Source organism: Lynx canadensis, chromosome E1, assembly GCF_007474595.2.
Source record: "Lynx canadensis isolate LIC74 chromosome E1, mLynCan4.pri.v2, whole genome shotgun sequence".
NCBI classification, from domain to species: domain Eukaryota; kingdom Metazoa; phylum Chordata; class Mammalia; order Carnivora; family Felidae; genus Lynx; species Lynx canadensis.
This window is the reverse complement of record NC_044316.2, coordinates 48,770,859-48,786,173: the sequence shown is the minus strand read 5'-3', so window position 1 is coordinate 48,786,173 and position 15,315 is coordinate 48,770,859. Positions and strand designations below refer to the sequence as shown.

General features: G+C 47.3%; 1 protein-coding gene across 4 annotated transcripts in view; it reads right to left on the bottom strand.

The window, feature by feature from the left end:
- Positions 1–880, bottom strand: part of ARSG (arylsulfatase G) — a 70,464-nt gene extending 69,584 nt beyond the window's left edge. For 2 of the 4 annotated variants that reach the window (XM_032591216.1, XM_032591215.1), the window contains exon 1: positions 70–879. In XM_032591216.1, the coding sequence (XP_032447107.1) occupies positions 70–287 (218 nt within the window). In that variant the 5' untranslated portion in view covers positions 288–879. Of the gene's footprint in view, positions 1–69 lie in introns of all 4 variants that reach the window. The other 2 variants (XR_004342921.1, XM_030294573.1) reach the window with 2 other exon arrangements.
- Between the last annotated feature and the right edge of the window lie 14,435 nt (positions 881–15,315).

Sequence of the window (15,315 nt, the reverse complement as noted above, 5' to 3'; positions counted from 1 at the left end):
CCATCGATTGCTCAAGTGCTTTATGCTGCCCCCTCCCGCGGCCAAGAGCCAGCCATCCTCAAGACTCACCTCATTCCTTCTGCAGCCATCTCATCAAGGTTGGCAGTGTCCTTCGTTTCTGCCCAGTTTGCTCCCAGGTCACCCCACCCCATGTCATCTGCCAAAATGATCACAAAATTCGGCTTCTGGCCTCTTGTGTCCCCGCTGCAGCAAAAATCCACGAGAGGATAAAGACACCCCAGGAAAGTCACCCCCACGAAGAGAACCTTTAGAAAAAGCCAGCCCATGGTGGGCAGGGGAGGGCAATGTGGGCCACGGCTGAGGATTTTTCCAAGAGCTTCCTTCTGCTCACTTAAGGTGCAGGGAGTCTCTGGAGAAGCAGTGGTGGAGTCTGCAAGGAGATACTGGTTGTGGGGGTCGTGTTGGTGGGGTGCCTAGAAGGACGCTGGGGCTGCGGAAACGAGGCCCCCACCTGGCATCCTAATTGAAGACAGTCAGGAAATTCGCAGCCTCGAATTTGGTTTGCCCCCTGCAGCTCCGAGAGACGACCAGCCGCGTGCGGCAATCAGATACCCGTGTCAGTGATGGCTCTTTGGCCACTTAAAAAACGACCCCTCTGTGCCCGGGGACGTTAGGGCCACGGCACAAGCTTTGCATCTGTTCGGGACCCCAGCTGGTGAGAGCAGGATAAATTCTCACATCTGCAGAACACCTGGACGTTCTAGAAGCCGCAGTCAGCCTTGAATGGGTTTCTCAGTTCCAGATGGTGGAGGGCTTCATGTTTCTGTCAGGTTTCCTGAAAGAACAAAAATTGACAAGAAAACAGAGTTAAACTGCCAGTGCAGCTGTGTTTTACTCAGTAGCTTAGGAAATAATCTCTTTTCCATGCCAACAGATGTTTTCCTTCTGATGCGAATATGCAACTGGTTCATCAGTTTCTCCACCTGAGAAATCATGATGACAGTAATATTTGCAATGGACCTGCAATCACAAGGTTGGTAACGGCATTAGAGATGGTGTCACTCAACCCATTCACCGTATGGATGGGAACACTGAGGTCCACGGCCCTGGGACGGGCAAAGACTAGCACCCAACTCTGCCAAAGCCCAGTTGCTCCCCCACTCTCACCCCACCATGCTTCTCTGATTCCCAAGAAATTCCCAAACTAATTATGACCTTGTCAAACCTACTGAAAATTCTAGAAGAGTGAAACCTTCGTTTCCAAGACATGATTCTTAGAAAGAGTCATGCTGTCAACTAATATATCTCTATAAAATTCTTTTTTTAATTTTTTTTAATGTTTATTTATTTTTGAGAGAGAGAGAGAGAGAGAGAGAGAGAGAGAGAGAGAGCACTCGTGCATGAGCGGGGGAGGGGCAGAGACAGAGAGGGAGACACAGAATCCGAAACAGGCTCCAGGCTCTGCTGACAGCTCAGAGCCTGATGTGGGGCTCGAACTCAGGAACGGGGAGATCCTGACCTGAGCCGAAGTCAGACACTTAACCGACTGAGCCACCCAGGCGCCCCTGAATTTTATAATTCTTGATGGAAATTAATTTGAGAAAAAAAGAAACATAAAGATATTAATGGTGTTATCTAGGTGGAGAATATATGGGTACTTAACAGTAGAACTTTCGATTTTGCGAGTGGAAATCTTTCACCATAAAATGTCAGGAAAACATTTCAAACAAATTTAATGGAAATTGTCCCTTTATATCTCGACAATGTAATTTTTAATAAGAAACTCTAAAGACATGCTCAATCAGGGTTTCTCACACTTAGATGTACACACAAATCAGCTACAGAACTTATCAAATACAGCTCCCAGGGGACGCCTATGTTCCGAGCCCTTAAATCACACCTTGAGTAACAAGATGCTCAGAAATAAAAACATCCTGGGGTGCCTGGGTGGCTCAGTCAGTTAAGCATCCAACTCTTGATCTTGGCTCAGGTCATGATTTCATGGTTCATGAGTTCGAGCCCCACATCGGGCTCTGCCCTGCTTGGGATTCTGTCTGTCCTTCTCTCTGCCCCTCTTCTGTTTGTGCTTTCTCTCTCTCAAAATAAGTAAATAAAGTTAAAAAACTAAAACAAAACAAAACAAAACAAAAACCATCATGATTCTTGTCCAAGAAGAAAACTAACCTCACTGGAGATGCTTAACCTACTGGAGAGAATTCAGCTTCAGTGACAAGCACAAAAGCAAAATATCAGGTTGAACTTTGAAAAAACAGGAACTGAAGGTTATATTTTCAACTGCCACTTGCAAATGGGAACCATAGAATAAAAACCGTATCACCCCTCTTTCACTTGAAAGCCCTAAATTTATGAGGCTACTAAGGAGGCACAGACTTGAACTTCTGGACCAAATGAAAGCATGTTGGACACCCAAGCCACTGGGAGCGTTAGAGCTAGAGAACCAATTTGTAATACATAAAGATGCTGCCGGGGCTGGGGTTATGGTGGATGTGATTCGCACTTATGTGCCCCTGCCCTTGCGGAAAGAATGTACAGAGCCAGCCAGCCACCCCAACTGCCAACCAACCCCAGTGGATTGGGGAGGGGACGGGTTGGAGATATGTAAGTTCTGGAAGACCCAGATAAACTCAAAAGGATGGGAAGATACATACTTAACCAAAATAAAAGGGAAAGTTTAAGTAAACAGTCATGGTCATCTGGCGGCCAATGAATCAATTGTTCAGAAATGCGAATTCTTCTGTTTTCCAAAAGGAGAGTTATTCTTTCAAACTCAATTAGATTCAACCAATATTTGTTGATCTTGAGGCCCCAAAGACTTCTCCCTTTCTAGAAGAAGAAAGAGCTCTTGCACAAGGAGGGTGCCCAACAAACACTTATTGACCTGCTGCTAGATTCCCAGCCTCATTCTACTGGCTTCTGACCATGAGCAACAATCATAGAAGGCTTTTCTTCTTAAAGCTACTTAGCTTGGAACTCTAGAGTGGCCTCATTCTTCGTCAGTAATCCATTTTGGAATGACCCAACACGAAGGACTTCAGGGGAAAAAAATTCACTTAAGAAAAAAGCTAAAATTAAGGTGGGAACATAAATAAACAGATTGTTTTTCTTAACAGTTCCACGATAAAACATTCCTTTGAGGATTTCCAAAGAGAATCATTCGTACTTAAAAATTTCACTGAATGGAAATAAGCTAATTTAGCCAGTACACCATTGCATTATCCTTCACGCCCATACCTCCAGGGAGATATTTAATCTTTTCCCCATTTATTTATTTATTTAAACTACAGTGAAAAGGCAAACTGGAGATTCAAAGAATGGACCTGAGGCCATGGACTTTGATTAAGACCCAAGCTGACAGGGGTGCCTGGGTGGCTCAGTCGGTTAAGCGTCCGACTTCGGCTCAGGTCATGATCTCACAGTTCGTGAGTTCGAGCCCCACGTCAGGCTCTGTGCTGACAGCTCAGAGCCTGGAACCTGTTTCAGATTCTGTGTCTCTTTCTCTCTCTGCCCCTCCCCTGCTCATGCTCTGTCTCTGTCTCAAAAGTAAATAAAAACATTACAAAAAAAAAAAAAAAAAAGACCCAAGCTGACATTATGGAAAACAGGATGGCATTTCCTCAAAAAATTAAAAATAGAATGACCATATGACCCAGCAATCCCACTTCTGGGGTATATATCCAGAGAAATGAAATCAGTATCATGAAGGGAGATCGGCACCCTGTGTTTACTGCAACGTTATTCACAGCAGCCGAGATATGGAAACAATCTAAGTGTCTGTGGGTGGATGACAAAAGAAAATGCACTGCATATATAATATACACGCAATGGAATATTATTCAGCCTTTAAAAAGAAGGCTTGTGGAAAAGAAGCAACAACTTCTAAACCTGGGAGACATTATGCGGAGTGAGATAAGCCAGGCAGCAGCGAGACAAACACGGCGAAAGAAACGCCGCGTGGTCTCGCTTCTCTTCGAAATGTGGAAAAGTCAAACACATAGAAGCAAAGGGTAGAATGGTGGTTGCCAGGGGCTGGGGTGGGGGTAGAGGGATAAATAGGACGATACTGGTCAAAGAGGACAAACTTTCAGTGACGCAAGGTGAACAGCTTTGGGGGATCCAGTGTATAGCATAGCGATGACGATTAATGATACTCTGTTGCATACTTGAAATTCGCTAAGAGGGTCGATCTTAGATGTCTCACCACAAGAAATTTAAAACGTACGTAACCGCGTGAGGTGAGGCATGTGTTTATTAGATTTTTGGAAACCGTTTCAGACTGTATCCGCACATCAAAACATCACACTGTATACGGTAAACCCGAACAAGGTTTATTTGTCTGTTATACCTCGATGAACTTGGGGGAAGCATCCTTGGGCTCCGAGCTGATCTGAGGTTGCTTCCCCAGCTTGCTTTATGCATCACCCTCCCCCTTCGCGGAAGGGAGAGTGGACACAGGCAAGGAGCATGTCTATGGGCTAAGGAAGCAAAGGGGAGTCTTCAGCAAATAGAGCATCCCGTCCTTCTTCCACTGGGCTGGAAGGAACTTGACCACCTTCCTCAACAGACCCCACAGGGAAGGCCCCCCTGCTCCATCCAAGCAGAACAAACTGGGATAGACCCCTGCTGAGCACAAGCATGAGCACTGCCAGTGCCTCAATGTTCCTCAGGCAACGACAGAGTGAACTTGAGTTGCCAATGGGCTTTGCAGGGACTTGTGTTTTCCTCCACGACCCCCACCGTAAAGCAAGGCTTCTGGGTCTGCAAAGTCTGGCCTCCCTTCAAGTTCCGGGCTCGCTTGTGGGAAAGCGAGCAGGGCTCGTGAGCAGTGAAATGACCACAGGCAAGCTGCCGGCCAGAAGGGCTGAGAATGGAATGGAATGAGGCAACCTGAAGGTGGGCTTTGCGGTGTAGCGGTGTCTGAATATCAGGGCTGGAAGTCCGTCACCTGACCTGGCTCCCTGAGGGCCTCCCTGTGGCCAAGCAGCCTGCTGGAGGGCCTTGAAAACAGCTGAAATAACAAGAAGGTCGGGCAGACCTTTCTGGCAGAGGGCTCTGTTGGTTTTCCAGAGACAAAGCTTCTGATGAGTTGAGGCCAAAAAAGACAAAGGCGCCAGGGGGTGGGGGGGGGGGGGGTAGTGTGATCTCTGGCGGTAGAGCACTGTTATTTTACCTGCCAAATCAGAGCATGGTCATGCGCTGGCTGGGGCCGAGAGTCCCAGGGGGATGGCCAGGAGGGACCTGGGGCACCAGCTGCCCACGCGGAGTCTGAAATGATTCCCCATGTCTCGCCATCCATCCAGCAAACATGGACCGAGTGACGGGTCTCAGTCTCGGCACTGTGCGTACAGCAGAGAAAGGATCACACACGAAAACAAACCCTGCCCTCATGCCACTTACTGTCTTTGGGGGGAAGAAACGAAACGAGTAAAATGTAAGTGCTGGCGAGAACATCGAGGCGGGACGCGCGGCTCCTGAGTGTGGCGGGAGCAGGCGCAAAGCTAAAGACGTCAGGGACAACCTCGTGGAGAAGGTGATCCTTCTGTGAGGCTCTCTCTGCAGGAGGTGGAGGAGGAAGCCGTGCCGCTCTGGGAAGTTGTGTCGGAAAGGAATGCCAGACAGAGAAACCAGGAAGGCCAAGGACCGCCACGTGTGAGCGGCAGCCAAGAAGTCACGGCAAAAACAGCAGAGGGGGGAAGCGTTAAGTTCCGACTTACGGACACCAGAACTCCTCCCCTGCTCTGCTGAGAATAAACCACCGTGCTGCAGGGTGGCAGGTAAGAAAAGAAGCTGAGAAGTCAGGAGTCCGTTGGACCAGGGGAGCCCAGGTAAGAGACAGTGTTCAGGCAAGGCGGGCTCGGAGCCCGGGGAGCAGCATCTCGGGGCCCACCTGTGCCCATGGGACTCTAACACTGAGCACCTCCTTAAGTTCTGCCTCACCCAAAACCAGGCCCGAGTGGACAGGAAAATCCAGTTACCTCGGTAACAGTCATTCAGGTTATTTAGTGTTTGTGTGTACTAAACATCCTCGTGGAGGGGCGCCTAAGCAGCTCGGTCGGTTAAGCGTCTGACTTCAGCTCAGGTCGTGATCTCATGGTTCCATGAGTTTGAGCCCTATGTAGGGCTCTGTGCTGACAGCTCAGGGCCTGGAGCCTGCTTCGGATTCTGTGTCTCCCTCTCTGTCTGCCCTTCTCCTGCTCACGCTCTGTCTCACTCTCAAAAATAAATAAACATTAAAAAAAGAAATTGGTTTTAAACACCCTCGTGGGGCCCTTCCTTTGCCCTGATGCCCTAACGTGTCAGTTCGGGGCTGCCCCACATCAGAAAGATGGCTTTCTTAGAGTGTATCTGGGGGTCTCTGTCTTAGCTCAACAGAAGAAGCAAAGGGAATTTTTTTTCTGTTTCTTTTTCTTTCAGTTCTATCGACATGTAATTGACATACAGCACTGCATACGTTTCAGGTAGGCACGCGATGATGTGGCTTCTAAATTATGAAATGATTGCCACAGCAAGTTTAGTTAATACCCATCATTTCATACGGATACAGGAAAAGAGAGAGAGAGAGAGAGAGATGTTTTTTTCGTCATGATAAGAATCGTTAGGATCTATTTTCTCAGCAACTTTCAAATATACCAGACAGCAGGGTTAACTGTAGTCCTCGAGCTGTACATTATATCCCCAATACTTATTTAATCTTATAACTGGAGTAAGTCAGACCCTATTGTTGGGAGTATTACTTCTGCAGACCCAACAACGCCAGGACACTCATCCACACGGGGCATATGACATCCTGCCTAGCGTTAGCTAGAACCACCTGTTGGAAGTGTCACAGAGGGAAGCCATGTGGCAGGAGCCAATTTGGGAGAGCAGAGGTGGCCTCATGCCATGCCTCTAAAAGCTCAGTAGCCCTGCAGAAATTATATCTGGGTCCTTGAACACATGTCAGAAGAACGGAGAAAGTAGATGGGCCTCTGAATAACATCCTTTCTCTAAAATTCTATCCTCCACTTGATATCACAAGAAATGCGGTCAGACAGAAAGGATTCAAGGTCGAGTACCTGAAATCCACTCCCTCAATGCACTCCCTGTTTGCTAAACGTTTAAGGGCTTTCTACAAAGCAGCGTTTACTTATTATTTATTAAACATTTCCTTACGGAAGTTGTCAAACATACAAAAGTTGAGAAACTCGTGCACACCTACCCAGCATCTAGATTTGACTGTTATCAGCACTCGGCCAGCCTGTTCTCATCTGTTCCCCCCACCCCACCCCTACTATTTCCCTTTCTCTCGTTCTTCACATACACTAGACTATTTTGAAACAAACCTCAGGTATCACGTAACTCCATCCAACATGATTTCTTTTTTTGAAGTTTATTTATTTTGAGAGAGAGAGAGAGAAAGCATGAGGGGGTGGGGGGAGTAGGGCAGAGATAGAGGGAGAGAGAGAGAATCCCAAACAGGCTCTGTGCTGCCAGTGCAGAGCCTGATGTGGGACTCAAACCCATGAACCGTGAGATCATGACCCGAGCCGAAACCAAGAGTCGGACGCTTAACTGACTGAGCCACCCAGGCACCTCCAATATATTTCTACGTGTTTCTCTAAAAGATAAGAATTCTTTTTAAATAGAACTACAATTCTATGAGTAGCCACTTTTTAAAATTGACAATGATGTGTTAGGATCCTCAGAACTCCAGTTAATGTTTAAATGTCATCCACTGTCTCACCAATGTTTTATTTGTAAAACACATATATATAAACACTTTTATAATTTTTTAAAAATTCTGATCCAGGATCCAAACAAACTCCACCACACATTGCATTTGGTTCACATGTCTCTTCTCTTTTCATGTGTAAGCTCCTCCTTTGTCTTCCCTGCCATATATTTATAAACAAAATTCAGTTGTTTGTCCTGTAAGCTTTCTCAATTTTGGACGTGGCTGATTGCACCCCCTGGTGTGATTTAAAATGTCCCCCAAGCCCCTGTTAACTGACCTCTAGACCCAACGGCGAAATCTGATTCAGGTTGGACTTTTTTTGGGCAGGCCCACCCCCTACGTCTTAGCCTTCTCCCTGTCACGCGAAAACCGACCAGTGGTTTCACCTGTCACATTTTCACGTGTCCCTGTGTCACTTTTGCATGGGAATCGGGAATTTTCTACCAACTTGGATGTGCCAGCTTTCGTGTTTCTGCAGAGTTATCTTTTCCCTGGGTTTGCTCTGCCTGTACGATGAAATACGTGAGATTCTGTAATGGATGGAATGTGTCCTCCCAGAACTGGTATGTTGAAGCCCTGACCCCCCCAGTGTGATAAGGGTTGGATGAGGTCATGAGGTGGGGCCCTCCTGATGGGGCTAGTGTCCTACTAAGAAGAGACCAGAGAGAGAGCTTGGTCTTTCTCTCTGACAGTTGAAGACACAGCAAGAAGGTGGCCTTCTACAAGCCAGGATGAGAGCCCTCGCCAGGCATCCAATTGGTCAGCACCTTGATCAAAGACTTCCCAGCCTCCAGAACTGTGACAAATAAAGTTCTGCTGTTTAAGACTCCCAGGCTGTGGTGTTTTATTATGCAGCCCAAGCCAACTGGTACAGATTCCAGCTAAGCTCCAACCGAGAACCTCTGAGGCTAAGGAAGAGGCACAGGAAGGAGAGGGAAAAGCCAAAACCTGGGGGGATAATGCTCGATCCAGTGAAGCGGTCACTCAGCAAATTTGCCTTTTGGGAAATTGATTTGGGGCATGTGGTGTCCTGTTTCCGAAAGGACGTGTGTCCAGGATTCAGAATTGTCATTTCCTAGCTGTGTGATCTTGGATCAGTATAAAAAAAAAAAAAAAAAAAAAATTGCCCCTTGCCTCAGTTTACCCACTTACCTGAAAAAGAGAGCTACAGTAAACTTTCTTCACCTCAGACACGACGGGAGGATGAAACAATCAAACACAAGTGCCTGCTCTCAGCTCAGAAACACTGGCTATCATTATTCTGTCTGTCGTGTTGAGGATAAAGAGATAACAAATATGAGAACACGTTGAAAACGTACTATACACGCCCAAAGCGTTATTAAAATTAATATTAAGCAAAACTGTTCTGAGTGTCGATGGTGAAATCCGGACTCCCTGCAGCTATTGGCTGTCTTTGTCATAACCACTTGCCAGCATTCTCCGGGGGTAGATCCTGGAGCCACAAACACCACGGTCACAAGCCACGCCAAAGGGAAAAGCGAAGAGTCCGTCTGGTTTGTGAACTCGAAGCTCCAAACTCCGGTTCCTTGTCACACAGTTGCACGGCTGGTTGTCTGTGCCATTTTGGCTATGAGTTAGGTCCCTCTGCCTGGGCAGACTCTGGTGACAGTCGTCACGGCCTTTGGAACACCCTACCTAGCAGCCAATCTGGTTTTAGACAGTTTAAACAGTATGAGGCCAAGTTGAGATGCAGAGTGGATGTGAGGGCAATCTCCCCTTGGATGCCAACTGCAAGTTGGCAAGTGCGAGTTACGTGTTAAAATCAGAAACATCCACAAGAATGATTTGCCCCAGGCCCTTGGCTTGGGGCTCCGGCAAGAAAAGCCGTAAGTCTGTGCATAGGTCTAGACCGTAAGGCACACAAGGGCAGGAATATCTATGTATTTTACGCACTGCATGATCCTGGTACCTCGCCCGGAGGGAGTTCGATCAATACTGGCCGGATGAATGCACCTCACAGGATCCAACTGTGGCCAAGCCTGCTCTGTCCCGCCGGCAGAGCTCAGCCCTGTCTCTTCACTTCCCTAACCTCACATGGCCTTTCTGAGTTCCCCTTCCTCTGAGGTCCTCCCTCATAAAAGCGCACTTGTTGAAATCCTGCTTTAGGTAACAATCACACGTGTCCTGTCTTCTGAACTAGACAGTAAACACTCGGAGAGGAGGGACCACATTCTCTGGGGTGTGGTTCTGTGGCCCAGGAAACAACTGCATTCATCAGGGCTCGTGCGTGGGCTGTAATGAGCAGAGGCTGCCTGGATGGAGAGCCAGTGGCCGGGGGAAGGTGGGATGGACGCTCCCCGTCCCCAGTCCCACCATGGGCCCCGGCTAAGCATGTGGGCTCCCCTAAGGAGGGCCAGAACCCTCCACCGACCACAACCACGGCCAGGGTCCCCTCCTGGCCCCCTGTTCGCAACACAGCCTAGACCAGCCTTCCAGCTTCCACGCACCGTCCCCGACCCCCTAGCCATCTGGAAATGACCAGATGCACTGCTCCGAAAGGGTTAAAATCAAAGCTTAACACTGCGTATTGTTCCAGAGAGCAGCAGGACAGGCTGAGCATGTTTAGACAAGAAGGGGGGAGAGCCAGCATCTCCCTTTAGGCCAGAAACATAGCAGGAGAAGCAGGTTTTTATTCCTTGGCCTTGAGCGACACGATGGGTGGGGCACCCTCAACCACTGTGCACAGAAAGCCTGATTTAATCGGGGCCAAACCCAGTGGTCCTACGCGCTTTCCAGCATGGCCGATTAGATTTCGTGACCCACATCTGTGTCTTCAACTTTGGACAGGACATAGATTTATTCCTGAAAGCAATGGGATGAAAATCACTTTGCTCGGGCAATTCTGACTTTTTGTTTTGGGTTCAGTACTCTTGCAACAGGCTTGAGAGAGTTTTGAGAGGATGACAAAACTATAGGACCCATAAACTATCAAGACTGAGAAGTCTAGGGATGAATATCAGTGTTGAAATCAGGTAAAATTCACTCCAGAGCTAAAGAGACGCACCCAGGGATACATCATCAACGAGGCACTAAATGGTAACCGTCATAGAGGCCAGATCACCAGAGGCAAAGGTGGGGAGGTGACCTTCCCATCCTCAAACCCAGCACCTCCTGCTGTTTATCCTTCCTCCTCCCTCCCCCCTTGCCAGTCCTCGTAAGGTCTTTCCTGGTTCTAGGCCTCTCTGGTCTCCCACCAAGAGTCAGGGAAACCCATCGTGAGCCAAGCACAGCACTAAGCTGCTAAGCCCCTTACACATGTTAACTCAGTTAACCTAGCTCCACAGCACTAAGCGCCCCAACGTGACCGCCCTATGCAGTGAGTACTGTTATCCCCCTTCACAGATAAGCAGTCTGAGGTAGACTGAGGTTAAGTAATTTGCCCCAGCAAGGTGACACCGCTAGTGAGAACAGAGCTGGGGTTCAAGGTCAGGCTCCAGAGCCCACACCCACGTGCATTTTTACATCTGTACTTCTCAATTATACAGCCCCTACCTGGCCTCCCAGGGCTCGCTGTGGTGACTCTCGGGTTTGTTCTATCTCTTCGGGGAGAACTTACCCATGAGGGCAGGGACCACATCCTCCTTGTGCTCCTACGAACGTAGATCACACTCAGTGGCCTGCAAATTCTTTTGTTTGTGTAACCTCTAAGAGAATTTGGAAAACAATAAATCCCCTCCGTATTAGTCAGCTTGGGCCGCCAAACAAAATACCACAGACTGCGTGGCTTAAACCGTAGAAATTCATTTTCTCATAGTTCTAGGGGCTGGAAGTCTGGGATCAAGATGCCAACAAGGTGGGGTTAGGGCTCTCTTCCTGGTTTGCAGACAGCTGCCTTCTCTCCGTGTCCTCCCAAGGCCTTTCTCTCTCCCTCTTTGAAGGCCCCACCGTCAAGTCCCCGTCTAAACCTAATTCCTCCCAAAGGCCCCATCTCTAAAAACTATCGCCTTGGAAGTTAGGGCTTCAATATATGAATTTAGCGGGGGCGGGGGGCATAAAGGGCCCACACACTTTCAGTCCATACCAACCTCGTGCAGTTTTTAAATTCCGTCCAATGTTTCATTGTAGCTGCAAAAGATATTGTTTTGTATCTGTAAATGTTGTATCTGTAAATGTTGTAATGTCGTAAATTACATGTAATTTACAATTTACAATGTAAAAATGTTGTAAATGTTGACTTTTACAGTAAAACTATTTTAAACCACTCTTTTTAACTGTATCCGGTGTAATATAAACGTCAGAGTCATCGGAAAACCATCACCATTCATTTAAAAATTACATGAGTTGATGAGGCACCTCGGTGCCTTGGTTAAGCGTCTGACTCTTGATTTTGGTTCAGGTCGTGATCTCACAGTTTCGTGAGCTTGAGCCCCACGTCGGGCTCTGCATGGACCTGCTTGGAATTCTCTCTCTTACTCTCTCTCTCAAAATAAATAAACTTCTTTAAAAATTACAAAAAATACATGAGAACATTTCTCATGAGGTCAGAAACTTTCTATCATTTCTTTTTTCCTTTTTTTTTCAAAACTGTATTTTCATTCTACATCAACACAGTATACTTAGATTCAAAAGTACTTAATCACCTTATCCTATGTCTCTGAACACAGACTTTGGGTATAAATTGAAATTTTGTGTTTTATGCCTCAAGTGTAAAAACAAAAAATCCCTTTTGGGTTGAATGATGATCATAATTATTCCTATAAGTGATCATTTATAATCAAAGAAAAAACATTGTGCATTCGGACAAGTTATTACTACTGCAAAAGCATCTTTATGAGATGGACTGGGGGATGGGACATATTGACTTGACGAAAGAGGCCTCCCTGACACAGTATTTCAATATTCACCGCAGAGCCATTTTCAGCTGGAAAAGTGCACCCTAGTGGGATCCTGGCTCTGGTTATGAAGGAGAAGTCAGCTGTGCAAGGCTAACGGAGCACCAGACCTGCCCCACAGTGGGTTCTCACACAAATGGGCTTTAGGAAAGAGCTCATGTTCTGAAGCTGATTGCAGGAAAACCGTCCGTGCCTCAGGCCCTTTGGCAAATCTTCAAACCCCCTCAGGAGCCCACACTCCCATTAGCGGGGCCCTGCCTCGCCTTCAAACCATTAGATGTGAGGTGGGGGGAGGCTCCACAAACCACCAGATGAACCCAACACATCTAGCTGGAGTTCCTCCAAGGAAGTTTCTCTGGGGTTCTCTGCCGTCTGGAGGAGCAGTCAAGTTTTAAAGCAAGAATTTGCTTCAGTCAAATTACACAGGGGGTCCCCCCCCCCCCAGAGCCAGCACAGGCCCTCGGGTGATATAATGGGGTGGTGGTGCAGAGACAGGAAGAGAGACAGTGGATGGACGGGCGACCAAGACCTCCCACAGAAGCCCCCTCGAATCCTCTCTGAGCTCCAGACAAGATTCCTTTCAATCTCCTTACCCAAGTTTAAGTTCTCACGGGCTGGTAAATGCAGTGAGCTTATTTGCAAGCCAGGGTCATATCTGCCTAGCAACCCAACGTGAAGAGTAGAAGGGCTACGAACGTAGACGGAGAACAGGCCGGCCAACTCTGCACAAAGGAATCTGTTCTCATGCAAATGACCCGGAGCAAGATGGCTAGCAAGAGAGAGCACAGAGGATAGGCTCAGGAGCCAATTTATTTCCCCCAGAAGATGTTGAGGGACTTTTTAAAGGGCATCATCACAGCCTTGCCCACTGTAAATGAAGGGCCGGAGGGGCTCTGCTGCTCCTTGGCTTACGGCAGACACAACAGAAGAGGCTAACAAGGGAGCTGAACCCTTAACTTAATATCCTGATTGTTCTGGTTCTGTACTCCAGACTCCAAGGGTTCTTTTGTTTGTATTTAGAACCAAACAGAGTTAGTTTTGTTTGGGGGGGTTTGATTAGCATGGCAATGCTGTGCTTTCCCTCTCTCTGCTATCCCTGGAAGAGTGAGGGGGAAAAAAAAAGCAAGGGTTTTCACGCTTGGTCTCACTAGGAAAGGGAACAAGGTGAAGCCAGCCTCTAACCAGGGCATGCAAAAGTCATTGGTTTGTGGCTGGCAAGACTGGGCAGAGATTGGGTTTCCAGCTCCCCTTCTCCGTTACCCAAATGCAGGTGGCAAAGTATCGTCTCCGGTGAGCTTTAGTTGCAGAAAAGGGCCAGTGTGTGCCTATATTGTGAAACCTCGGGTGAATCCCTCCAGTGCTGTGTGCCTCAACTTTCCTCATCTGTAAAATGGGGATGGTAAGGATCAACTGCAGAATGTTACTGATGGGTTAAAGTTAGATCACATGTGTGGCACTTAATACAGTGCTGGGAACAAAGCAAACATACGAAAAATTGACAACAGGTCTAACTAATATTAGTAAAATAATAGTAATGTATTATTGTTGTTGTGATTGTTATCATTGTAGTTACGCCTCTCCAACAGCCAGTGCGTTCACTCTGGTCAAATACTCAGATGTGAGTTTCTCGGTCATTCATTCATAACTAGAGCTTTTGGTATGATTTGCCTAATATTTTAACCTATTTTTAAAATTTTATTTATTTTGAGGGGCACCTGCGTGGCCCAGTTGGTTAAGAGTCCGACTTTGGCTCAGCTCATGATCTCATGGCTCATGAGTTTGAGCCTACGTCTACGTCTCTCTCTGTCCCTCCCTCACTTGTGCTCTCTCTCTCTCTCAGAGCGAGTGGGGGATGGACAGAGAGAGAAAGAGAGAGAGAATCCCATTGCCTAATGTTTTAAATCAAGAAACTGAAGCACCGGGAACTTTCTGGACTTGATTAGAACCACTCGGTAATAAACAATGGGCTACCTCCATAGGTTCCCAAGACCCAATACAGTAGATGCTGTGCCACAGTGAACATGACAGTTCCATACTAAAAACAGTGACAGGTCCTAACACACTGTAAGGACATTACATTTTAGTGGTTAAAATGTTCGTTTTAGTGATTAAAATCAGTTTTGAACATCATCACGTGTGGATTCTTTGAACAACTCGACAAACAGATGGCTTGGTATACTGGAGTCAGCCATCATACTTGGTAAGCCATAAATAATAACAATAATAACAACGGGTACTGAGGGCTCACCATATGTCAGTCACTTTGATCCGCACTTCACAGGAATCATAAATTAAACCCTTCAATCCTGGGAGTACCACTATTGACCCCATTTTATAGATTCGAGAAATTGACGCCCCTAGAAGTTAAGTTACTTTCCCACAAGGTTGCGAAGCGAATCAGTTGCCCTTGGCTGTGCATTACTGGCCGAAACAGGGCGCTTCACAGGAACACACCTGCTCCCCACCTACCCCACGCCAGACCTTGTACCGGTACAGAATGGCATTTAACGCAGTCGACCCTATCCCCAAACCAGGAGAGAAATCAGGCACCCACTGCAAACGGATTTTTATTAAAACTCAAATCGCTGACTCCTCCCGGTGGCGACCCCGCGTGCACGCGCCCCCAAAGTAGGCTCTCGAGTTTCTGACATCAGAACCACATTCTCGAACCCCAAAAGGAGGAAGCAGCCCGTACCAAAGTCGGCAGGGAAATGCAGAGAATAAGGCCTTTGCTTCCGAGCAGGTCTCCAATCAGCCCTGGTAAGTGAG